Raw genomic sequence first — 25,630 nt, 5'->3', positions numbered from 1 at the left:
ATTTTGTACTTTTTTTTTTTTACTAAGGGAGTAATTGGCTCCAGCAGCAGCTATGGATGCTTTTGGGGAGAAATGGGGCAAATAAAACAAATCTAATTGCAAATAAGTAACCTGGTGAGTTCAGTTAGTCACTCTCCTTCAGGGCCTCAGAGAAAGTAAAAATAAGACAAGAAGGGGAAAAAGAACACCTACTGAGATACACCCAATGCTACACCCGCCACACCTGTTGGGTTAATTGGATTTCCTGACATTCACAGTCTGATCATTACTGTACAGAAAACTGGCAGTTTTACATTTCTGGATTATTTTCCAGGCCTGAAGAGGGCAGACGAGTCTTCTTTGAAACATGAAGGCTCTTCATTACTTCCAAGTACAACCACAGACTTTATTTCTTTGTTTAAAATGTATACACCGAATCAACAAAATACATTCATGATATGATTGATGTATATATGTTTTGTTTAGTTTGATCTATGGTATTATTTACCACACTTAAATGTAAATTGCCTTTTCTTATTGGAATTAAAACATGCAGATACAGTGTACATGCGTGCAGAATCGCCCCATAAAAAAGTAATCCTGCATTTTTTTGTGATTTCGCTTTCGTAACTTCCTAATTATTTTGTAACTTTTGCTGCATTCCATTTACCTCGGAACTGGGAAGTCAGAGCTGGGACTGACGTCGCACCCGAGTTGAGCGTGTTACAGTTGCGAGTCGGAAAAACAACATGTACACTTCCAGGGTTACCTTTGTTTGGTGCGCTGATACCAGACGATAACAACACACTACGTGGTAGTTTGTGCACAACAATAACATGACAGCATGTCCACAGATAGAACTTGCACGATACAATCAGTATGATTAATTTAAATCACACCGAGTTCAACTGGAACACAACATTTCTTCCTTCACTCCCCAAACTCAGAGATTTGGTGTTTAATTTATATATAATATAATTATGTGCAATTGCCACATTTTTTCACAAAAAAATCTGAACATAGCCTATTTGATCTTTTATAAAGATCTTTTTTTAAATTCTTTTATTACAAAAAGCACAGACACATCAAGACCACATAAAACCAGGTTATCACATCTCATGCCAGATGCTCGGTGGACACAATCAGATACTTAGTTCCACCAATGGAGCACTGACAATAACGCAATAACTGCCCAGCACACAACAGCAATCAGGTGAAATCGAAGTGTATTTTCTCGGTGACGTGCGCCATAAAAGGCATCCATCCAATAACTTGTGACTGTGTGTGCTAGTCTGACAAAAGCAAACATAGTGGCACGTGGCTGGAGAGCAGAGAAAACACCTGTCTTCTTATCTTTATGGTGCGGTGAAGGTGGCACTTCCTGTAGCTGAGGCTATTACTACAGCAGGCAGGAGTGTGTGTGTGTGTGTGTGTGTGTGTGTGTGTGTGTGTGTGTGTGTGTGTGTGTGTTACCTTTATGGAGCCATCGTTATGTGAATGCTATAGGTTTGACTTTAAATATGCAAAGAAATAAATTCTCTTCATGTGATTTTGTTAATGGAATAATAAAAGCTCATCTATGGTTAGAATAATGGTCATTATCATGCTGTGGAGGTAGTAAAAGTCAACTATGCACTAATGGAAGATTCAACTGCAAAGATGTGTTGCCAAAAAAACAACAGATTTCAATGAAGATAGAGTAAAGAGTTGGTTACAGCAAATTGGCCATCTACGGAAATCTCAGTTTATTTTAATCAAGAAAACTCCGCAAACAGAAAAAACAGAAAACAGTCATCAGAAATTAACTGTCCTTTAAAGTGAAGGAGACGAGCTACTTGATGTATGCAAAGGTCCTCATATAGATTTTTATGTCTCTGTTTGGTTTCTGTAGAAGTACTAACAAACACTTTACCCTCTGTAATCCTTTTATACATTGTTAAACCCATTGGGGTGGGCTGGATGGATGTCATTACTTTGTGGTCACCACATCCATCGCTCTCACTGTAATAGTCCATAAAAGTGTACCGCAATCAGCTCTCTTAATACAGTAAATGTTGCCATGTCTTTGAGAAACAATGGGATGACTCACACAAGATGATACGTCTCTGCGTTCTGCAGCGAGAACTGCATGTCTCAAACAAAATAATGGCATCGGAAGCCGCTTTGTCCTCCCTTTCATACTGGAATTGAAAGTGAATCAGGGCGAAAGATAAAAGCTTGACAGGCAGCACGGCCAATCCTTCAGTTTAACAGCCAGAGAATTCATGGCTAAACAAATGAAAGTGGGCTGCTAGGCAGGAGGGGAATTGCATTATTGTGAAAGAGGAGCTGAGCAGTTTAACGTGTGTGTGTGTGTGTGTGTGCGTGTGCGTTTCCTACTTACAGAGAAAAAGAAATAAGGCGTTTGTGTTTAGAGGATAGACTTTGAACACAGTCTCTCACAGAGGCCAGATCTGACCGGGTAAAGCGCCCCTTGCTCTCTGAAGTCTGTTTGCCTTCTCTCAAAGGAGAAGCCTTTGTGTTATTCACTGCAGCACAGTGATGGGGTGCTGCTCGGCTTGGCAGTGATGCAGTGACTTATAATCACTAAGTAAGTCTAGCATCAGCATTTCGCCAAAGACGTGTTGCTGTCTCCTGGGTCGCTGACCTAATCGCTGGAGCTAGCAATGAGCAGTCTAATCCATCAATGTGACACCACTGCTCCCCACGTGTACCACCTTCACCACCACAGACCTCCACACACACACACACACACACTCACACACACACACACACACACACACACACACACACAGACACACAGACACACAGACACACAGACACACACACACACACACACCTAGCATCACTTAGAAGATGTGAACAGTGAGGAACAAGGACACCAGGATGTGAAATACACCCAGGGTCAAAAAGATTTCTGCTTAGGTTTTGTTTTGTTCCAGGCAAAACCTTCAGTGTGGTGGATTTGGGTGTTGCACAGGTCCAAAGGATTTCTAAAATGTGGGACAGGTTGTAATTTCCAAATGCACATACAAAAGTAAAAAAAAAAAAAATCATTGACGAAACAGTTATGCAAAAAATGTAAATAAATGTAAAAAAAAAAAAAAAAAAGCATTTACAGCAAACTAGCTTCAAATTCATGAACGATGCAAAGTCTAAACTCAAACAAAATCAGAAAAGATGCGCAAAATGAAAAAAAAACACTGCACATCCAGTCCCCACAAGTGAATTTCTCCAGACCTTTAGGTGGCGCTACTTCAAACTGAAAACACATTTTATTTAGAAAATGATTAACGAAGACGATAGAGATAAACTTTGTTCAATCCCACACGTCATAAACCCTAAACACTGAACCATCATAGACTTTAAAAACAACAGGTGTTCAGTGTGTGGGCATGTGAGTCTGCACCATTAAACAGCAAGAACGAAAGACAAGCTTCACTATATAGCTATGGATCTGACATTACAGTGTCTTATAGAGTTTTATATTAAAGCAAACCATCGAAAGTCATAATGCCATTCATGAAATCCTTTGTGAATATTCAACTGAAAGCATGTAAATTATAGATAAACTCACGTGTTACGGCAGGGGTCATGGAGGCTCTTTGGTGGCAGCCGCCACTTTCAGTCATCCTAAAAACAGGCTGAGAGCATGTTGACATACCGTTACATCGCGCCCACTTATCAATCAGGTCAGCTATGCACCCAACTATGAATGACATGTATTGTTCATCAAATCAAAATGGCTGCATGTCACTAGACTGTAAACATGCTAATTCCTGCAGTAAAAATTGGCTTTTTTTAATTGGGTGTGTACGTCACTTCCAGACCTCCAGCCTCAAGTGGACAGTCGATGAACTGCAAGATTTTGCATTTCATTTCATTTCTGCTTGGTGCTGACAGAGACACGAGCTACTCAGATCAATTACATTTTTGAAAACAGGCCTTAAACATGTAACAGGTATTTTGACTTAGCACTCACTTGGGGAAGAAGGGCAGTTCATTGAGTATTTGGGTCTGACTACTAAGGCATCGAAAGTCTCTCTCTTTTTTTTTTTTTTAACTATTTATTCCCATGGGGCAATTCACGCACCAAGCGGTCGACCACAGGAGCAGCGACCCACATACACCCTGACGGAGCAGGGGGAGCAATTAATGGTTAAGTGTCTTGCCCAAGGACACATAGCAGGAGCTTGGGATCGAACCCTTGACCTTCCGGTTTAAGAGGTTTGAGAGACGACGACTCTACTCACTACCCACTGATCCACAGCTCAATAAAAACTAGCATTAATGCATATTTTGACAACAGAAATAAATGTGTTTACAGCCTGGTATAAAACAAAGGTTTTGGTTTGAACAGTTTGTGTCTTAATCAGCATCCACTGTACGAAGGTGATTTTTCACTGAACTATAATGATTTATAAAGAAGTTATTTTCAATTAGGCACATGCTGAGTTGACTGACAGGAGGGTGTGCTGTTACCCTTTACCAGGAGGCTTGCCTCAGCTCAAAATCTTTGCAAGTTACATGATAGTGAGGTTGAGGCAGCTTTTCCAATATGGCCACTGCCTGGGCATCAAAACGGCGCCTTTTAAACACATAGGTTACATCACTAACACTACCACGACTGCTCTAAACATTCTGAGCGTGCTTTTAGTTTTTAAATCTTTTAAACTTATGCATTTTGCAAAATACTTTTTTCCTTTTCCAGCAGTTGTATTATTTATTTTGGACTTCTGTATGCATTACTAAATTTGAAAGATTTTTTGGCTGTTATGCCTTTATTAGAGAGGACAGTGGATAGAGTAGGAAATTAGGAACAGGGATTGGAGAATAATAAAGAGAAAAGGAGCTGCAGGTCTGACTTGAACCTGTGCCACTTGCTTGGAGGTCTACAGCATCTGTACAAGTGACCTAACGGGCCACCAACACACCATTTGTTTGTAAATGTGCCTAGTTTCATTTGAAGCTGGTTTCTTTAAAAACTTTTTTTTTTTGTCTTCACTTGCCTTGAACCATACACATGTGCCCCTAAAAGTGAAATTGTCCTTTCCTTTAAATCAGATAACCAAATCTCCTGCGTGCGCTCCTGCCGGGCCCACTAATCTTATTACAAGCCCCCTGTGAGAAGAGCTGCAGAGGAGCCCCTCTGATGCCACACCTGCTCACACAACACAGACCTGTGCGTTGATCTAATCAGGTGATGTGCCCATCATTGATTCTGAGCTGTGACATTTTGAATACAAGTGACGCAGATTTAGCCAAAGAGACAGACAGATTAAATGACGTGAAAAAGAATCAGAAACAGGGAGGACGGGCTGCACGAGGAATTGAGGATGATTTGCGTGACCGTGCAAGATCCACGACTCCCTCTGTTTGCTGCGTGTGCACATCCCTCAGGCCTAGACAGACAGTGAATGGGACAGTGGTGCAGAGATGAGATGCTTAAATGACTTATCTTTACAAATCTTTTAATTTAACGCTAGCTTTAGAAGAAAAAAAAAATTCTCACAATGAATGACAAAATCTGCCATATTGATCTTTTAATCACATTATAAAGCAGCTATTCTTCTACCTTTTATTTCTGAAATGAGTGGAGTATCTTTTAACTTTGAGTTCACATTGCATTTTTCTTTTTTCTTAGTTGAAGTGCACTTACATCAGTTGACACCAACCACTGACTGTTAGTTTTTGCACTTGAAAATCCAGAGATTTTAAATATGAAGCCGACTGAGAAATCGTCCATTGTTTTTTTGTAGCGTTCCCACTTCAGCTCATTAATGCCCTCTCAATGTCCCTGCCCTCGTGTTGTGGATGGGAGGATCAGACACATAGCAGATCTATGGGACAAAAGGAGGATTAATGGGGAGGCAGCTTGGCTGCTGATACGAAGTCCAAACAGGACCTGATCCTCCCCTGAGGGACAGCTTAATGACACACATTAAAAATAATTAGGAAAGACAAAGCAGTCCTGTTTCTGAAATGAACCTCCTTTAAATCCTCGACATGTCCCTCTGTGAGCAGCATTCAGGCTGTGCAATGATGACGACCAGGGTCAGAACAGTTTTGATAGAACAAATGTCTTTAAAAATCTGTAGTTGTGATGCTGTTTTTTATTCAGCAGTGACCAGTGGGAATGTAAGACTGAGCTCATTGGTTTGGTTCTGCACATCACTTCTGTAATTCTCGACTTTTGACCTTAAATATCACGTTGCCGATTTTATAGATTTTAAAACTTAGTATATATATACACTTAGTATGTTGCTTTTGAACAAAATAACTGTAATTGGGGATCATTGTTATTTTAAAAAAGAGAAGTAAAACGACCACAGCAGTGTTCATTTGGAAGGAATCTTGTGTTAGGAATTTAACTTAATTCACTGTGGAAATGACGCTTTCATTTGCTCAAGGCTTCGATATAACAAGAGTGAAGTCGTGTTTTGTAAATTTTCCATGTGGTTTTACTGCTGTACGTATTTAATCTTAACAATAAATCCTTTACAAGCATGGATGTATTTACTCTTCATCTAACTTCATTATATCTTGTTAAAGATTTAAAAGGTGCTGGTGTTTTTTTTTTTTATGTATCAGCAGAATCCTGTGAACAGTAAACACAACAGGTAAGCAATGAATCATGTGAATGATGTTTGAAATGACTTTATGAGCCACTTGTTGCATTCTTATCCAATTAACTTTCAGAATTAAAGCAGACTAAGGGCTCTAATAGATTTTTGAACTCAGTCGGTATGACGACTGAATACTAAATGAGTTGGGAAAATCTGCCGCATGGTGCTGAAATGAGAGCTGCCTGTTGTAATTTCACAGTGGAGGACTCCATAAAAAAAAAAATAAAAGAAGAGAGTAACCAGAGAAGACAGGCTTAGGGAAGTGATTTGTGTGGCTCTCAAAAAGCCTACAATTTATAGGCGGTTGGGGAGTGTTAGTTAGAGTTACATGTCCAGTGGACAGCAGCTTCATATTTCCATAAAATCTTCTCTCAGATCCCACAGTTGGTATGAATGTCAGAGACATCCGTCTGCCTGGCTCTGGGGAGGACAGGGACTCAGCCAGGAGGGCAGTGGATCACTGTTTAAGTCCTGCACTGCTGACACTGAGAGAATGGGTGGCGTGGAAACCAGAGAGGGCTTCTTTTCCCTCCTCCTGGTCCCAAAAGAAGGGATGTATTGGCATCAGCAAGCTGCAGACCCCCTCAGATAATTAAAAGTGAGGTATAAATCAGTGTGTAAGCAGTAATCACACAAGCTTCTGCCAACTCCCCGCACCGATCGTAAATCTGGAGGAAAACAAAGCTTCAGCACTAACAAAAGGGCCTGAAATCCCCACTGATCTGAGGCTGGATATGCATTTCATAGTAACCACAGTGCCCTTCTATAATAGAAATAAAACAGCTGTGGGATAGAGGCTATGGGTTTACGTTTAAATCCATCTACATGGATCAAAGGCTCTGCAAAGGATGACTTCATATACAGGAGGATTTTCATTCCACAAATGCTCTTCTTCAAGATATGCACGAAGAGCAATTTGAAATAAATGTTCCTAATGTAATCTTAATCTCCTCTGCCTGTGTCAAAAATATTTTGTTCAAAAGGAAACCTCTGAGACGAAGCAGAAAGGAAGCAAAGATGCTGCTGCTTATATCTGACATTTCAACAGGGACAAGTAAAAGCTGAATCGAGCCGATGCTAGTCTTGTATTAGCGCGTGATCTGGGAGCTGGTAGCAGAACAACACATCACATATAGTATTGATTTGAGGAAAAAACAAATGTGAAAAAGGCGAGACATGAAAAGAAGTTATTGATCCTTTGCTGAAATCATGCTGATTAAAGCCTGGTCAAAAAGGGGGGGGTCAATAATGGATCACAAATGAATGCATCCTGATGAGGCGAGAGTGAGGTATGAATAAAACGAAGCAGTGAAATTGAATTTGCATTGCACTCAGAGAACGATATATAAAAACAGAATTGCTGTAAGTTACCTTCCCCTCGACATGGTTCGAAAACATGAAGGATGATATCAACCTCAGCCTACCATTTCTTTGTTCTTAAATTTCACTTTGTTGCTGAAAGAGAGTCAGGAACCTCCAGGGTCACGATCAAAGCAAGTCCTGTGCGCCAAGCATTCAACTGTAAAACGTGATGCCGGAGGACTTCTTCAGGCTTTTGGTCGAGAAATGACTCCCCCTGCCCTCCGTCATGCAACGAAATCAAGATGAAAAGATGAAAACACCTTTAGAAATGTGATTCAGGAGTTACAGGAAAAAACGTGAGATTTAAAAACCCCAAAAAGGAGAACCATGAATAACCAAGTGCTGCAAAAATACAAGAACAGCAGTCTCTTTTTTTTTCACAAGCATGATCTCAAACAGCTAATACTGCACATGAAGACCAGCAGCCACAGAGCAAAGAGGGATTATAGCATATCAGAGCTATTAGAACAAACATGTTGTGTATTTATCCGTCAGCTAATCTGCAGGGATCAAAGCTTGTTACTGAGATTACCTGCTAATCAGCACAAAAAACACAAGTGAACCCACCGGACAGTGATGTAACTGTGTGTGTGTTTATGTGCATGCATGTGTGTGTGTGTGATCAATAAGGTTGTAAGCGTGCGTTTAAATCACGCTGCCCTCTGTTCCTCGGTAAACATGCGTGTGAATTGCAAAGACAGCTCTAGTAGAGTCAGTGTTTTCTCAGTCAGGGTCCCTGATTTTAAACAATAATGACTTTTTAATGTGGAACTGTGATTACATTGTCACTATGAAATACGGCTCTTCTTGACTGCTTTGGAAATGAGGGGCTAAACGTGAGTTACTACGGCAGCATAGATTACAGCAGCGCACCAGGTGAGGCAATCTTCATAAATTCAAATCTAATCTTAACAGAGCCGGCAGTGTCAGCCTGTGGAGAAAGAGTTTACCGAGGGGCCGCGGGGCCAGAGGAGACGAAGGCCAGAGCTCAGACTACTTAGACGAGAGCTGAGGTCAAACTAAAGGTTCAAACATTCAAAGCACTGCCGATATTCACTTCTTTGCTCAGACAAATATGATAAGAAAGACACCTTTACCGTCTGTTAGCCAAACACGAAGCTTAAGTTGGAACAACTTGTTAGCCTAGCTTAGCAATACTACTAATGATTACAACATTAAAGGATAAAAAAATTGAACAATATTAATCCACAATAGCATCATGTATTGTTTCTCTGTCCAGGAGATTTGTTGATCATATTGTTTTGGTTCATGAAGCGGAGGTGCGCTGGTGTGAGTGAGAGGATAAATCCCAGGGATGTGGTTTGGAGCGGAGAGGGGTATCTGTCAGCGCTGTGTCAGGAGCTGCTGTCCTGCTTTATCTTTCAAGTGACCACGGTGTGACGGCTCAGGCCGCTCTCGTCACAGAGAAATCTCTGATATAAGTAATCAAGCTGTCAGGGACGTTTTATAGTCTGTTGGGGGGCCACAGACATGATAGCACGGTTCCTATTAGCAGCTAGCATTTTGACATGCCGACAGAAGTCTTATCATTGTGTCGACAGCCTCGATATCTCACACCTCCAAGAACAAATCACACATGAAGAACCTCCTGCACTAAAGGGGGAATATATACGCTTTCCTTCATTTCCCAAACACTACTCCCGATTTGACATGGTCAGGGAAGAAGACACTGGCAATGCCATCTGAATTTCATTTCTCAGAATTTACGAGTTTTAGCTTACTGGAGCAATTAGAACGAGTCAGACATTTCTGAAAAAGAGTCTTATAGCTTCCTTACAAACATCTGGATGAGAAGATTTATATATTGTAGTTTTCACAAGGAGAAACAACTGCAAAACAACTGATTACACTAAATAACATGTTTTAAATTGTACTTCATTTTGTGCATACCCTCCGATGTATATTCTTTTAGCATGCTGTATATTCAGTGCATTTGATTGTGTCAGCTTGAGAGGTACTGATGGATTTTCTTTTATGTATATACGGTATATTTAAAACAGAGCGAGGCGAGCTGAACTTACTGCTTGTTGCCTCTTAAAGGAGAATAAAATGAAAATGAAACTGATATTTGCCAAACCACACACAAAATTGTATTAAACAATAGGGATGATCTAAGTGTGTGATTGATTTGGCCTTTAGGATTAGACTAATAACAGTACAGGTGACTCAAGACCTTATTTGGCCATTTCAGTTTTTTTAAATCACAATGTTGGGATGTATTTTCAGCTAATTCCAATTTTCAATCTGTCACCATCTAGTGTAAGGGTAATTTTCAGTCTGTGTATATGTATCAGCATGTGTAGGACTCTTATAGCAGCAGATATATATTTGGAAAGGAGCCAAGGGTATGTTGTAAATTTAGAGAAACAAGGTGTGCTAAGACTGAAATGTACATGTTTGACATTTCCAATTCAAGGTCATGTCAACCCTCCTAGTCTTTTGGAAGTGTACCCAAATAGAAAGGAGTTTGTGGGCTGTACCTTCTAGCAGAATATAAACAAGACGGGTAACAAGCAAACTCTGTCAGCCGTTTGTGTTCTGTTGCTGCTGTCTGACCTCGGCCGAAAAGGTTCTGCAATAATCCACAGTCAGATTTTTTCACAAGACATTCGGAGCAGAAACCCCCCAAACTCAAATTAACCAAGGATGTGTTTCTCTGACGAGTTTAATAAACAAAGCTACTAAATAAATGGTTTTCCCAGATTAGCCAGTGTGTTGGGGATGGAGAAAGTGAGTGAGAATGACGACAGGAGAGATGAGCCAATGGAATAAAGAATAAAAAAATAAGATCATTCAATCTTTTTTTCCTTGAAATGTGAGGACAGAACTAAAAAGTTCCATGGAATAGTTTCCACTTGACTGGTGCTGATGAATGAAAATGAAATTTAAGTGTGCCTGGCTTTTCCCTAAGAAGGTATTTCTCTAATAAATTACCCTTTGCTCCATGGATACATCACACAGTAACCTTTGCAAGCAGACAAGTCATTAAGTGGCCTTCTTAACTGAGACACATTGGTGGTCAGAGGTGCATTTGCCGGCCTTTAGATCACAATCGAACTCCACACACGCAGAATGAGAATAGTTTGAGGATTTTTGGTCCTTCTAGTGTCCTCTGAGCGAACAGAGGCGTATATTTCTGTGTTCCCTCTCTCTAGGACGACGACCCGTTTAAAAGGTCAAAGCCCCTGAGCGTGCCACTGAGCTGGCAGAGGAATTAGAGTCCTGCTGAAAACCTGCACCACAAGCTTTCATGGCTCAGTGCTCCCTTCCCGTGATCTCCCCAAGCAAACACAGATTTGCATTCCACCCTGCTGATGTGCCAACGACGGCAGATCACAGAACAAAAGAGATCACACCAAAAACACGGTATGAATGAGTGTGTGCAGTTAAGACAAGGAAAGATATTGAAGAAAACATCAAAATGTCTGTCTGTTAATGAGTGAATCTGGGACTTTAACACATAAACAGTGCAGAATTAGTCCTGAAGTGCTCCCTGTCTCCATGTTAAGGTATATTGGAGGAAAGCATTCGGAGGATAGAGAATAGAGCAGTTGAGTGAAAATGCATCTTGTCTGTATCCCTAAAGCCCTCGCGTGCAGTCATTATCCTTCTTGTGTAGGATTCTCTGATGCCTCATATGCTCCGCTAAAGTGCTCCTCTCATTAAAAAACAATGTGATATCTCCAATTTCTAATTAAATAGGGCATTATCTAAAAGACAAGCTGGAGTAGAATGAGGCCCTCAAACGAGTTATGAAAAAGACGAGCTGCTCATCGCCTAATCATGCTTCTGTTGATCTCAACGGTGTCTTTGCACTCAGCTGATACTCTGGGATAGAGCCGGGTTATTACACTGCTAATCAATCCAAGAGAAGGGTTATGTTTTTTCCCCAAATCTATTGGTAATTTGAGAAATGCTACTTTGCAGAGGAAACCCCTGGTGATTTGAGGCATGGGATGGAAAAATGAAGGAGGTCTGATTAGGCTTTTGTTTTCCTCAAAATGGTATTCATCTTTGCACAGCCTCGTTTTACAGGCTCTGCTGCGTTAAAGCTTTCAGCTGACGAAAAATAACACGTCTGTCATCTGTCACTCAGGTAAGGATCAGTCGAACAGGATGGACAAATAAGACAAAAACACCTGCAGGAAAACAAATTAGAGCCTAACAACCATGTGATTATCTACAGCACAGTGTAGCACACAGTTTAATGTGAAATCAAATCTTCCAGATACTTGAACACAGACAAAACAAAGCAACACTGATCTCTCCTGCATTTTCTCTTCTACATCATTTGAAGTTCTCATTTATTTTTTATATTCAATCTGCAAAGAAGTGTGTATGTATGTCAGTATGTCCACATAGGGATCTCGATGATGTCATTTTTCCTCCAGCAGCATTTCTTATGCATAGTATGACTATACTCAGGGAGTGAACTGCATTTCCCAGTTCCCCTTTTTTTTCCAGGGCCGCGCTCTAACAGAGCGTAGAAGGAGCATCCTGTTGCCGCTGCGACTTGGCCCAGCTGACCGCCAGAGCGCCTTATTGGCCTAAATATTCCTACAAACTAGAAGTGTTTCACTGTCAGCTCAGATCACACGCTTTAAACATGATGGCTGCTTCCAGCACAAAATAAGAAGAGGGCCACTGTATTTGAAGGGGGGTCCCTTTAAGTTGCACAGGTATTACAGGGAGTTTTATGTTGATGTATAAACACAGCTCACAGACAATAATAAAACTAACTTCTACTGCTCCCATTACTGTGATAAAAGGCTTCTCTTAGGGAAGAGTTTGTACTTTGGTCATACCTTTTTTAAAAGGTACTTCTTTACCAGAAGAAGAAACATATTTACTTTGAGCTAAGTGACTTTTCTTCTGCACTTTACGGCACAGTGTGCATTTACACCATGCTCTGGTGCATTTCATTGCTGTTAAGTAGGCCAATGTAACCTGTAGCAATTCTAAACTGCATGCATAAGTGACTTGTGACTTAAAAAAAGGAAAAGAATTGTAGCTCACTGTTCCTCAGAGTCCTTCTGGCATCCTGCTTCCTGGCCTGCATGCCATTGAGGAGGAGATGACAAGGACACAGCCCAGATGACTTCTTCCAGCACCGAGGCTGCCTGGACCTGATAAAGAAATATAATTATACACCTCCATTTATCTCTCAGGGTCAATCCCATCTCTACCTGATGATAGGAGGAACTCTCGTGCACCGAACCCGAGTTTAATTTCAGATAGCATTGTCTCTATCATTTCATTCAGCAGCTTGCGTACTGTAGATGTACACAGCAATGAACGGGAAAGATGATGTCAGAGTTTAACACCGTCAGGCCTGCGAACCTCTCGAAGAATGAACACGAGAGCTCTGCAACTATGTCTGCACCCCCGACTGAATTAGAGACTCGATGGTTTTAGTTGCATGTGCATCACACCAAATTCAAATAAACAACTTTTTCACCACTTCATTTACTTGTGTCTTCCAAGTTAAAGTTGTACAATGGCTAAATGTATTTTTCGACCATCACAACTGGGATCAAAAGCAAAAGTCACCTGACAGGATGTGCGAGATCAGTCTTTCACTTGAAACGTGTCATGCTGCCAATTCTTTATTTCTAAAACTCACCGGTTCCACCTTCATAATGACTAGTCTAGATGAAAGGCAGGGTTGGTCATATTCAAAAACTAGCATGATTTTGAAAGTAACATTCCTTCAGTGCTCCGTCTGCACCCACCCCCTCCACTCCGTGCTCCCTCAAAAGCCACGCCCCTCACCTACTGTACATACTTAATGCCACAAGCGCCATTGGTCCTGTAGTCGACCTCAGCTCATGCTGTGAGTGTGGGCTCATGCATGCATGGGGTAGAGAACGAGCGTTGAGACACGGAGGAGGCATGATTGCTTCATCAGATTGGTACCTCGTGGCAGACATTGGTCAAAGTTTTTAAGCGTTTGCAACTGCTACAGATCACGAATTTTACTTTATTTTTTTTTTCCTTCAGAGAACAAGAGTCATTTATTTCTGTCAGGACCTAAAGACAATTTCAACCAAAATCTTAAAAAGTGTATCTGGAAGAAATGACCAACCCTGCCTTTAAAGTCTGTCTGATGTCACTGATGCAGCCTCTCACTTGAACAAACACTGAACTAAGTGCTAAGCATAAAGAGCCTGTGTGCCTCTGAGCATGTGATGCTGCTGCTAGCAAAAACACCCTGGCATGGTGCTCGAGGCAGATGCACAATTACGTGATGGCTTTTCATTGAATATATTCCCATTTCCAGTGACATGTTGTAGATGTTGTTGTTTGACAGACAGTGTGGATGTGTGGCCACCTGTAGCGCACATACTGACATGTACGACGTGATGTCATGCAGGCTGAGAGTCTATTTGTTTAATAAGAAGTTCCTGTCACAGTGCTGTCACGATAAGAAGATACAAGTTAATTTGCTCTCTATGTGTCAGAGCGGCTGTCAGAGGGCTGAGCCCAGTGTGGTAAAAGCAGGAGGGTTTTGGATATGAAATCAGAAGATAGGCCAAATCACGCCTTTTTCCCCATCTAAGTGTATTACATAGCATCTGTTTAAAGTTGCTCTGAACGTTAAACACAATCCACAATAATTATAAAGCTCTGCTCATATACCGCAATTTTCCCAGTAAGCTAAGGCAACGATATAAACACAGACATAAGCCGAAGACAAAGCGACGCATCAAGTTTTATTCTATAATGTTGGCACCATTGACAAGGTTTCAGTGTCTGTCATTTGGCTTGTTAGTTATAGTTGAATGTTTGTCATAAAATGATTTGTGTGTGGCGGTCAGAGCAGAAATCAGGATTGTTTCTGGCTCATACTCCTGTAACTATCAAGCTCTCTTGAATAATTGACTAGCTCCTTTGCGAGCCAATTAACTAGCAAAACAGAGATCCGAATGGAACTATAGCTGGTTCTCTCTCGCATCACAATCTCATCAGAAATGCTCCATCATGGCCACGGTGCTGAGATCTTAAAGCTTAAAAAAGAATTTCAACCCTGAGGCTATATCACAATGGAAACAGCCAATATTTATACAGCCTATGATGAGTCCATGAAAAATCAAAATATATATTTTTTTAAATTGTTACATTACGTCTTAATTGGCTGCGTTTATTCAAGAAAAATACAAATCCACAAGATGATTATCCGAGAACAAGGAAGGAAGTTGGCAAACTTTTAACAACAGCGGATGATGTCAATCTGTAAATCACTCTCCTTGAGTGTTAATATTATTTAGGACGATAAAGAGATCATTATAGACATTATAGAGTTCTCGGAGCCTGATAACAGCTCTCCCGAGGAAACTCTCTGCTACTTTTATAATACAATTTGACATGACTTTGAATGAACACAAAGTTTGAATATGACCTCAAGAAAAGAGCTGCGCTCTAATCGTGCAGATATTAAACTGCTTGCTGATGCAGCATCTTTGAAAACAACAACCGGAGGTAAGCTCCACACAAAAGTTTCAGCGAGCATCTCCTCCACATAAACAGGAAGCTCGTCCCATTTGTAAATAATGCAACAAAGTTTACATGCTGACGCTCACTGAAATGAGCTCCAGGTGAGCAGCAGTGGGCGTGTGTGAATATGATTATTCAGATTTTTTTTTTCCAACATGTCGTTGATCAGTACTCAGATCACAATCTTAGTAATGATCAAGTGCAAAATTCAAAATAGCCAATCTCCATTTTTAATTAGCAGCTGCAGCTCTGAACCTTGTCCAACAGTATGTGAACAATGAGCTTTTTGTCACCGTGTCCTTCAGCTCGTAGTTGAACTCACTTACTGTTGAAGTCCTGGAAAAGTTTCTGTTCTTTTAAATGAATGTCAGAATGGTGATGTGGTATTTTTCGTTGTTGTTGTCAGGCAGTATCTTTGTGATTTCTTGTTCTTTTTTGTCAATTAACGCACACTACAGAAAAGTTGCACATTAGCCTTGATAGAAACATAAGGGATTCACTGCTAACACGCACAAGCGGTCTCTCCTGTTTTCACACAATTCAAAGAAACGCTGATGTCTCGGCAGTTGCAGTGTTAAGTGCGTAGAGTAGGTCACGGATGGATTGGACAGGACAGACAGTGTGAGGCGTCACAGATAGTTATGGTTCTGTCCGTGATAGAAAAACAGAAAGTGGAGGTAGACTGCAGCACGAGTGTTCAGGTCTGGGATGGTCAGGTGTGAAATTAAAACAGGAAAAAAAACTGTGCAATACAAAAAATGTACAGAGCCTGGTGCATGTACACTTAATAACAGTGCAAGTGTGCGGTGCATTCAGTTCCAGTGAATAAATCATTGAGTTATGAATTGTAGTACTTGATCCAATTCAAGGTCTGTGCTACAATATTGCTGTTGTAAGAATAAACATAGATGCAGAACATGTTCTCAAAATACGAATTGATTAGATCAACTCTCTGATTTTGCGTTTCGAGAAATGACAGAAATAGGAAAATGGCTTTTATGTAAATATATCCGCTTACAACCAGCACAACAAGTGAGGGAGAAAAGGGAAGAGAAAACATGTGGGTATGTGGGAGAAGAAACAAGACAGCTGTCAGAAAGAAAACACTTTCTCCACATACTCATCACATGTGAGTATGTCCTTACTGTATGGGGGTTGGGGTTGAATGGGGGGAATGCAGAGCGTACTGAATTATTGAGTTGAATTTTCACGGGCTGAAGGTCAGCGAGCGAGGGGGGAAACGCACGCCTGATTAAAAATAGATGTTTCTTATTGTCTGCCATGCCGAGTGCTGAAATATCAAAAAATTGCAGAGATGATCATTCCCAGAGTCAACAAAATCAGCATCGCCCCCTCTGAATGGATAAACGTGTTCAAATATGAGCAACAGGACAGCAACAAGGAGCAGAAATCAGCTTCAGATTCAAGGGAAGTCTTTCAGAATAATATATCCGAGTGGAGCGGCTGGTGTTACTCACTAAAAAGCTCTGATTATTAAGTCATAATTATGATTATGGCCTCCATTAGCACATCATTTAAAGGGGCTTCTGAGATTTATACATCCACGTGCAGTGAAACTTTACTCCAATAACAAAGGTTTCTCAAGCAGCAGAAATCCATTGAGGAATAATTGGATTATCAGCGCAGAATTACTAAATGATCTCTCAGCCTCGCCAGCAGTCCTCTTAATGAGCTCTGTCCTCATAAACATTGGCCTTCTCTTATGACCTAATTGATATTTCATTAGAACCTTGCTATTTATGATTTTAATGGCTTGTCCTATCACAGTACAAGGCAACGATGACAGCAGGACTAGCCGGAGGTTCCTATTGGATATACTGTCATCCTCAATGTGGTTAGAATGGGATCTAATAAAACGAGCTGGATTTATGTTCTTACCCTTTGGGTTCTGGTTTACAAGAACAAGGAGTCGTTAAAGAGATCCTGATGTCCGTGTCTCTGGCACACAGACGTACATGTACAAGTAAAGCATGTGTTCAACTCTGCACGTTTCATGTCAGTCGGCCAAAACACAGGAAGTGACATTTTCACGTACACATTCTGTCATGTGCTTCTTCAGACTGATTTTGTAATCAAACTGTCCTGCTCGCTCAGGTATGGATGTGATGAGTTCAAATGTTCATGCTGTGACTATTGTGATCAAACATATGTTAGTAAACTGTATTTCATAGTAACATTCGAGCTTAGGTTCCACTTTCTGTCATCAGTCTGCGTCGTTTTATTTGAGATTTCTCCGTCACAGATTCAAACCTTCCTCTCATGAGGCATAAAAAGAAAAACTATCTTTGACACATGGGTCAGCTCCTCTGCAGTCTTCTTCCAAGATGGAAACATCTTTTTTGATGTTGAATGTATTATAGTGTGTAAGATATTTTTTTGAAATACAATTTAAATCAAGAGTTGAAGCTGATCTATATGGAAGATCAGCAGGAACTTGTCTCTTTCCCACACATTAAATGTGAGGTCTTTGCCCCCACTAAGTGACCCCAGGTCACTACATCATTGAGTTAATATTAGCTTCTGAAAGATGAAGTCAATGTGGACCATAAAGAGCTCGATAGAGATTCTACAGAGTTTGATGTCTCTGTGTTACAGAATAAAACTGCAACAAATGAGACAAAGGCACTGTGCTGTGTGAAAGGTAAATTATAAAATCCGTTTTTTCCCTGTTTCAGACACTAAAATGATTCTTTATTCCAAATAGTAAATGTATAGAATATAAACCTGCTAGCTGGTCTAGATTATAAGTGTTTCCTTCTCATGTGGGTTTGTCCTGTCAACAATTAATTTGATGTAATGGATCTCTGCCCTCATTAGGTTTTTCAACTGGACAAGTAATGACACTCCTTGCTAGACTTTGACACTAGCTGCAGCTGCAAGACCCCCATCACTTCCTCCTTACAGCTTGATGAATGCTAATGGTGGGTGGAGGGCTTGTACTGCGGGGTGGAGTCAGTTATGGTGGAGGGGCTGGTGTGCAATGAAGGGTAACTGTTCAACCAGTTAATAGATTTATCCTTTGTACAGGAACATCCTCTCTGCATCTGTCCGGAGCCCCTGGACTGCTTGACAATTTGTCACCCTGCTTGTTTCATTCTCCTCAAGTCTCATTTGCACCGTGGATAACAAGATGGCGGCTGATTGCTCTGAGGTGCAGCCGTCTTCTCCATTCTGAAGGCGCCAGGTAACTGATGTAAATTGAGCTCAAAATTGCACAATAAAATGTCCAAGCATTTCCTTGTTGCTATTTATCTTAAAACCTTGTTGCCACGTTGTCTTACTTCTAACAAAGCCAGTATGGAGCTGCAGTCCATCATCCAGTAACAAGAAGCATCATTACGAGAAGAGGTCACTCTTTTAATGACTTCTGTATATGGAGTGCTTGTTTAGTTTGAACATGGAGACCTATGGGGATTGTCTCACACAAGGAGGATCAGCATGATGTTACATTACAGAAGGGAGTAGGGAGTAGGGAGTAGGGAGCAAGGCATGGCATTGTGGAATTGCTCTGATCAAAGGACTTCGACTTTGACGAATGCTGTTCATTAGGCACAGCCGAGTGGATTACAGGAGAGGACTAAGGGACATGAAAAGACATCTTATAAAAGGAAGAAGAGAAAGCTAAAAAGACGGAGAAAATAAGATGCAGAACTAAAGGGAAGGATGAGTAATACTACGCAACAATATGGAAATATATCATATTTATGTACTGTCATTTCTAAGACATCATTTCATTGAGATTTCACTTACTTCTCCAAATGGCCACTAGGTGGAGACAGGTGTATTGTGAGTCAAACCTCTCCCTGCTTGCTACTTCATTCACAGCTTGAGTCCACACATAACACTGACCTGCAGCATTTGCGGTATTAATTTAAAATAAATGGACTAGTGTGTCAGCGTGGGGAATAATGTGTTAATCTGAGGGAATGAATAATGAGCAGCCATCAAAAAAAGGCAGACACTCTGTGGGAAAAAAACAACGACCCTGTGAGAGTACTTGACTGATTGTTTCATAGATGGAGGCTGAAGTGCACAAAATGGGGAATGACATATGATCTCACCCTCCACTTATTAATAACTACAACTGGATTTTGAGGTTAAATTCTCTTTCCTCTGGCTGCAGTCGCTGGTTTGTTCAGCAAACATGTATCTTATTGTGAAGGAAACTGAAGGTGTAATGGTTCGGAGGGCAGGGGCAGATATTCTTTGAATGCCTAACAACAACAGCCTGCCTCTTCTATTTGCAGCAATTGTGTACAAACTGATTCCGTATGCTGTCCACCTCCAGCTCTGCTGAAAAATACAGAGAAAGAACCAGATGTCACAAGAAGTTTTCCGAGACACCAGAGATTCAATTCTGGAGATATGAATGCCATTTTCGAATGCGGTGCTCGGGAATTAAATGGACAGGCAGCAGAAAATGGGAAATTTGTGCTTTTGACTGTTATTTTGAAACTCTCTGCTCCCAGCGGCTTCTACTATATATTCAATTCAACCCCACTGCAATTTAATTTCACATGGGTAATCCACTCAGTATCTATAGTGCTTTCTAGAGAGACCTATAGTAGAAATAAACGGAACATGAATCAAGAGGAAACAGGATCCAAAACAAGAATACAAACAGAATGTGTTAACTGCATTTGCATCTAAATAAATACATTCTTAGTTATTTGGAGATTTTTTTCAGACGTAGGTGTGAAATCTAAATATCATGTGACAACTGTGATGTCATTATGTGACATTTTCATTATGTGTCTCTGCCTCCGTTCATTCAGACCGGAGGAATAACGCAAACACAATGACAGGCAATTAGCTTCCGATGGCTTCATCTAAATTACAAATCAATTAGTGATAATGAGGAGTTAGACTCGGTCACATGTGATGATTGAATTAAAGAGGAGCAACGAGAAGGAGAAGATCTCCAAACATGCAGAGAGTGTTGCAAAGTTTTGAGGTGAAAATGAATGAAGGGATGCTGAAACACACCGTTTAAAAAGCAGCGGTCCTGTAAAGGACAAACTGTCAGCAGTATGTGGGATGTTCGTGAATTACAGTGCAGTCTTGGATTTTTCTTTTTTTGTAAGAGAGATACGTTAACTGTCAATCAATAACAGCCTGGCTGATCTTCTTAGAAGCTCTATCCTTTGCACCACAAAGGCCCTCTGCTTGGCTTTCAAGAGGGACCCTTTTAAATGACAACGAGGGAGAGCTTGAGCCACCTTGGAAGGATAACTCTGCACCTCTTCATTATTCTTTCCGTGTGCAATTAAAGAAGGTCCCCCCCCCGACCACCACCTTTTTTTTCTTTTCTTAAAGGGCATCTCACGAGTGATAAACTTTGCATGCAAAATGGTTTTTGAAATCCACTGAAGTGGTTGGAGGGATGAAGTAGCATGGAGAGGGTGGATCGTAAACTGAGCAGAGAACTAAATTTGGATGTGAGATAAAGCCCGCCCGAGAAATAGAGACATCAAAGGACAGAGGAAGAAAGAGGAAGAGGCAAGCTTTCTGAAGGTAGTTTGTGTCTCTCGAGATGTAGTCTGATAACACTTTCAACCACAAGTCCTGCTTTTGATGCGGGATGGCGAGCAAGTGTTCAAACTGTGTTTGACCCACTTATAGCCGACTGTAGCAGGTTAAATTCTGGTCAGCACCACTAACATCAGAGCTGGATGTGGAACTGTATCCTCACACACATCACTGGTACGCTACAGATACACCAAATCTTAAAGTAAAGTGTTTAAGCATGTCCCCATAAAGGAAAACTGTTTAGAACAGTTGGCAGAATACCCGCCTGTTGGTAGTACAGTACTGTTATGTACAAATTTTAATCTGAGACAGCTGTGCGTTTATTTTTATTTGAATCCAGCCTGAATGGCTTAAATTTTCAATATGACTTCCAAGAACCAAGTGTCTGTTTTCTCACAGCCCAAAGACATTCTGTTTAAGTGATTCAATTCAATAAAAATGGGAACTTTTGTTTCTTGTTTGTAAATAGTGTAAATACTGTTTTTGCATTTTTTGGTAAATATCTTCCACTGCCCCTCAGGAGTCTGGCTAAAACTAAAAAGCTCCTATCGCAGTGCTTAGAAAGAGAACCCCAGTTTTGTTGGAGTTTCCAAAATGATTAAGCTCCAACCACTGAACATAAAGCATGTCCATGATTCTTACATGTCTTAATTGTCCTGTCGTTTATACTCCTTTTTATACCAGTTGTATATACTTCCTGTTTCATTTTGTCTTAGCTATTCTGTTTTGTTTTTTATTTTGTACTACCTACTTGCTACTTGTTTTCCAACGCCCACATGTCCCCTGTTGAGATTTATAAAGTATCATCTTGTTACTTTTTGAATTTGAACCTGTGGACATGCATTGGTGGAGCGATGTCAGAGTGGGGACGCTACAGGCTGCTATGCAGGCCAGAGCAGTTTTGGGGTTTCCAACCACAAACACATCCTAAATAACTGAACTTAAAAATGTCATTAAATAAAAAATGCTGTTCATTTTTTATTTAAGAAATACTAACATGTAGACTTCAGCCATTTATCTCTTGAGAAAAACACATGTTTTATGCATAGCTGTTAAGACACCAATCACAAATTTTAAAACTGTCATGGCTCCCTCCCTTTAGTTAGATAGATTTATAAGAGGCCGTCTTTCTGAAGTAAACTCACTCAACTCTGGATGAATTTGGCAATACAGACAAGGTGAACACAAAGCAGTTTGATTAAGAGAACTGGGAGGTGAATACAACAGCTAGCATAAAGAAAGACAGGGAGAAACTGATCCATGGTTCTGACCCAGACAAGAAGTCAATACAGAGAATGTGAGTCATTAAAGGTATTTGCACTGACATAAAATGCCTGGTTGTGATCTGGTTGCATTGGGAGCGTTGGAGAGGCCACTTTGATTAACGCGGTACAAATTACAGCATACAACAAAGACTCTGAAAATGATACTGACTGAAACACAACAGAGCACCAAAACCTTGGTGGTGTGAGGGAATCCTTCCAGTCCAAAGTACAAAGACTCTTCAGCTAGATTCTCCACTATTAAGGTCACTCCCTTTCCACTGTGACTGTGAGAGACATTTCAAGCACACAGACGCACGATCGCATCAGTGATTGAGACAATGAAAAAGAAACCGTCAGTCAGGATCATAAATCTTGGCATTTCATTGAGAATGTATCTTGAGAAACCTCGATTACGGCAAAAAAGACAAGTGTGACTGACAATGAGCTGCGCCAGCCTATGTCAACTGATACCAGATCAGCAGATATTGCATTTCAGCTCTATAGCCAAATCTCTGTTGTATAGCTCTGTGCTGGGCTGCCGGTATTGTGCCTGCACTCATCATTGGAGCGTAATCCCATATTGAGGAGTAATCCACAGCTTGAGCAGTCAAAGAGAGCTCTCCTTTACTCAGCCAAGCCTAACTGAGGTGGCTGAGGGGATTTTTTTTATTTTTTACATTGCTTTGTGCTCTGTCTGCAGGGTCAATGAGAGGTGAAAAGAGACAGGAGCAATCATGAGGTCTTCAAACTGGTTAGAATTCAGGCTAATGTAGAGCACCATGTCAGATATCAGAGACATAGTGTTAGAAAAGATGCAGTCTTGCGTTGCTGGAATTTTGATCAGTTGGCATTTGTTATGTGCTCAGCAAAAAAAAAAAAAACTCACATTGCAGGGCCACACAGACTGCATGTACAGTATTCCTGATGCATGCAAACTCACACGTACTTATTGCAGGCATATGTTCGACTGATTGACTTGTTCTCCATGCATCATTCATAATTCTGTCTGTCTGCAAGAGATATATTCTTTGGGGGGGGAAATTCCCCGATTCAGCACTCTGTGGTAATTTCCTTCAACGCTCGAGACGTACCACAGCTGAATGGCAAGCTAAATTGCAGCAGGGAGCATTACCCCTGAAAGGTGCATCGCTAGCTCTGAGACAGGGCTATTAGCAGTGGAGTGAGCCCAATGATGTGGCGGCCCCCCGGGAGCAGGAGAAAGGAGAGGCTGTAATGATGACAGTCACTCGCACTCCCCGTCTATTTGTGCTTCTACTCAGCTGAGCTGGGAAATCTAAGACAGCAATCGTTTACAATTTGTACATCTGAATTCAACATTAACTGTGCTTTTCTTATTGTACACATGCTATTATATCAGGATGCCATTTGTCATGATTGGTATTGCCAAAACTTAAACGTGAGTATATCACAGGTTAAATAGATTGTATAGTATTTAACTCGCCTATATTTAACTTAAGCTGAACCAGATACTGTTTAAGAAAATGGAGCGGATATTGTCGCTCCTCAAAAGTGAAGCAAAATTACTTGGAGCTAACTCTTACTTACAAGCTCAAGTACAGCCTGGAAACCTTCACCTCCTCCATATAAACATATGGACCAAACTATAAGATCATAAAATATGATTTTGACACTACAACAAATGACAAAGTAAATGGAGTCACAGTGTTTCTTTCTTACAAACAGCCACTTGCCAACCTGTGTTGTCTCTTTTGTTTAATTTGTAAATTACCTTCCAAACTTTGACAAAAAAAAAAAAAAGAATTTGCAACTTTAAAAGTAAACATTTTGAAAGAATTGATGACAAAAAACATCCTGTGGCACAATCACCCACTCCTGCTCGTCTCTGGATGCTGTGAACTGGAAGCCATCTCACCTTTCTGGCAGTGTCTGTTCTAACGGCTCACACTGCCTTATCACAATTAACCAGACCCCAGCCGTTCCAAACAACCTGTAATCCTCTTAGAGCTGCTGAAAACACCGGCTGCACAAAGTTATTTTACCATTAACAGAGGAAGACAAGAACTCTCACACTGTTAAAGACTCAACTTATTTCACTCCTCACCTTATTATCCTTTAATTTGTTTTTGTACTGGCTTGTGGAGGCTGGATCAATGGGAATGGGAATCTGTGGACAGTGAGGGATATTTTAAGCTGCTTACCTGTGGCAGAGAAGGCTGATGAATTTTTCAGGACCTGTTTGCTCTGAATTTGGAGTTAATTTCATGGTGTGAAACAATATCTTTACAGAGCTCTCTCAATGACTCGAGGGACAGAGGCTCAGACACAAGATGTGTGTGTTGGCATTTCTGGCTGTGTAAATGTGTGTGTGTCACTAATGACCTTCAGTGTCTCCTGTAAGCCTGCCACTGTCACCAGGCTGGCACAGTCTTTGATTAGGAGTAATTAATGCTCTCACATCTGGCAGGAGCTCCACCATCCCCTCTTTAATTTTCCCTCATGCTCTCCACACACCCTTCTTTTTAATTTCTCTATCTGTCTCCATTTCTAAAACAAGACAGACAACCATTGATTATCTGACATGCATTTCGCTTCTGGTGTGTTGAAGGTATTTTTCACACCACCCTTGGTTGAACTTACCAGAGGTGTGTGTGTGTGTGTGTGTGTGTGTGTGTGTGTGTGTGTGTGTGTGTGTGTGTGTCAGTGTTGATACTTGTAAGTCTTTGTCATTGTCACCCTGGCTGTTGCCCAGCTTTTGATCTGCTCTTCATGCTAACCTGCGCTGCTACACCGTGCAGGAAGATGAAACGGCTGTTTTTCTGGCAACCTGAGCAAAGCAAACTCCCGCGGCAGTCATCCTTAACCACTTTGGCCTCTCTCAGGAATCGCACATCACATGCTCGCAGCACTGAAGAAATGGAGGAAAGTAAACAGTTGGCGAGAAAAACCTCTCCTTCCAATTATCAGAAACAGATTTAAAAGGAGGTTAAAAATGGCTTTGAAAAACTTTGCTCGATTATATAAAGAAAACAACGGTGGGATTCATTTTATTTCTTCACTGCTTGGCATGCGTCACCTTTTTTCCTTCTGAGATTGTAGTTCCAGCTGTCAGCTTTTTGTAGTTTTAAAATGTGATATTTAGAAATATAACATATGCTGTACCAATGATGCATGAAACGAACAGTAACCACCAGTGGTGCTGTAGAAATGTTTTGTAAGTGGTGGCCAGAAGGGGCCACTGAATAACATTCTTGAATTTCAAGAAACCATGGATTGGTAAACATTTGGGCCAAGTTTAAAACCTACATACGGATAATCTGGTCTTCCCAGAAGACGGAAATTCCCAATAATGGT

The 25,630-nt window shown here is 40.8% G+C and overlaps 1 protein-coding gene across 7 annotated transcripts in view; it reads right to left on the bottom strand.

Annotated features, from left to right (window-relative positions):
* The window catches only part of cUnh14orf180 (chromosome Un C14orf180 homolog), a 157,717-nt gene that overhangs the window by 30,375 nt on the left and 101,712 nt on the right, over positions 1–25,630 (bottom strand). For 4 of the 7 annotated variants that reach the window (XM_079369531.1, XM_079369533.1, XM_079369534.1 and 1 more), the window contains one exon: positions 13,005–13,114. In XM_079369531.1, coding sequence (XP_079225657.1) covers positions 13,005–13,114 — 110 coding nt within the window. Of the gene's footprint in view, positions 1–13,004; positions 13,115–24,380; positions 24,444–25,053; positions 25,185–25,630 lie in introns of those variants that run through there. The other 3 variants (XM_079369530.1, XM_079369532.1, XM_079369536.1) reach the window with 2 other exon arrangements.

Source organism: Symphodus melops (assembly GCF_947650265.1).
Source record: "Symphodus melops genome assembly, chromosome: 19".
NCBI classification, from domain to species: Eukaryota; Metazoa; Chordata; class Actinopteri; order Labriformes; family Labridae; genus Symphodus; species Symphodus melops.
The sequence above is the reverse complement of the archived record's forward strand: the minus strand, read 5'-3'. Positions and strand labels throughout refer to the sequence as shown.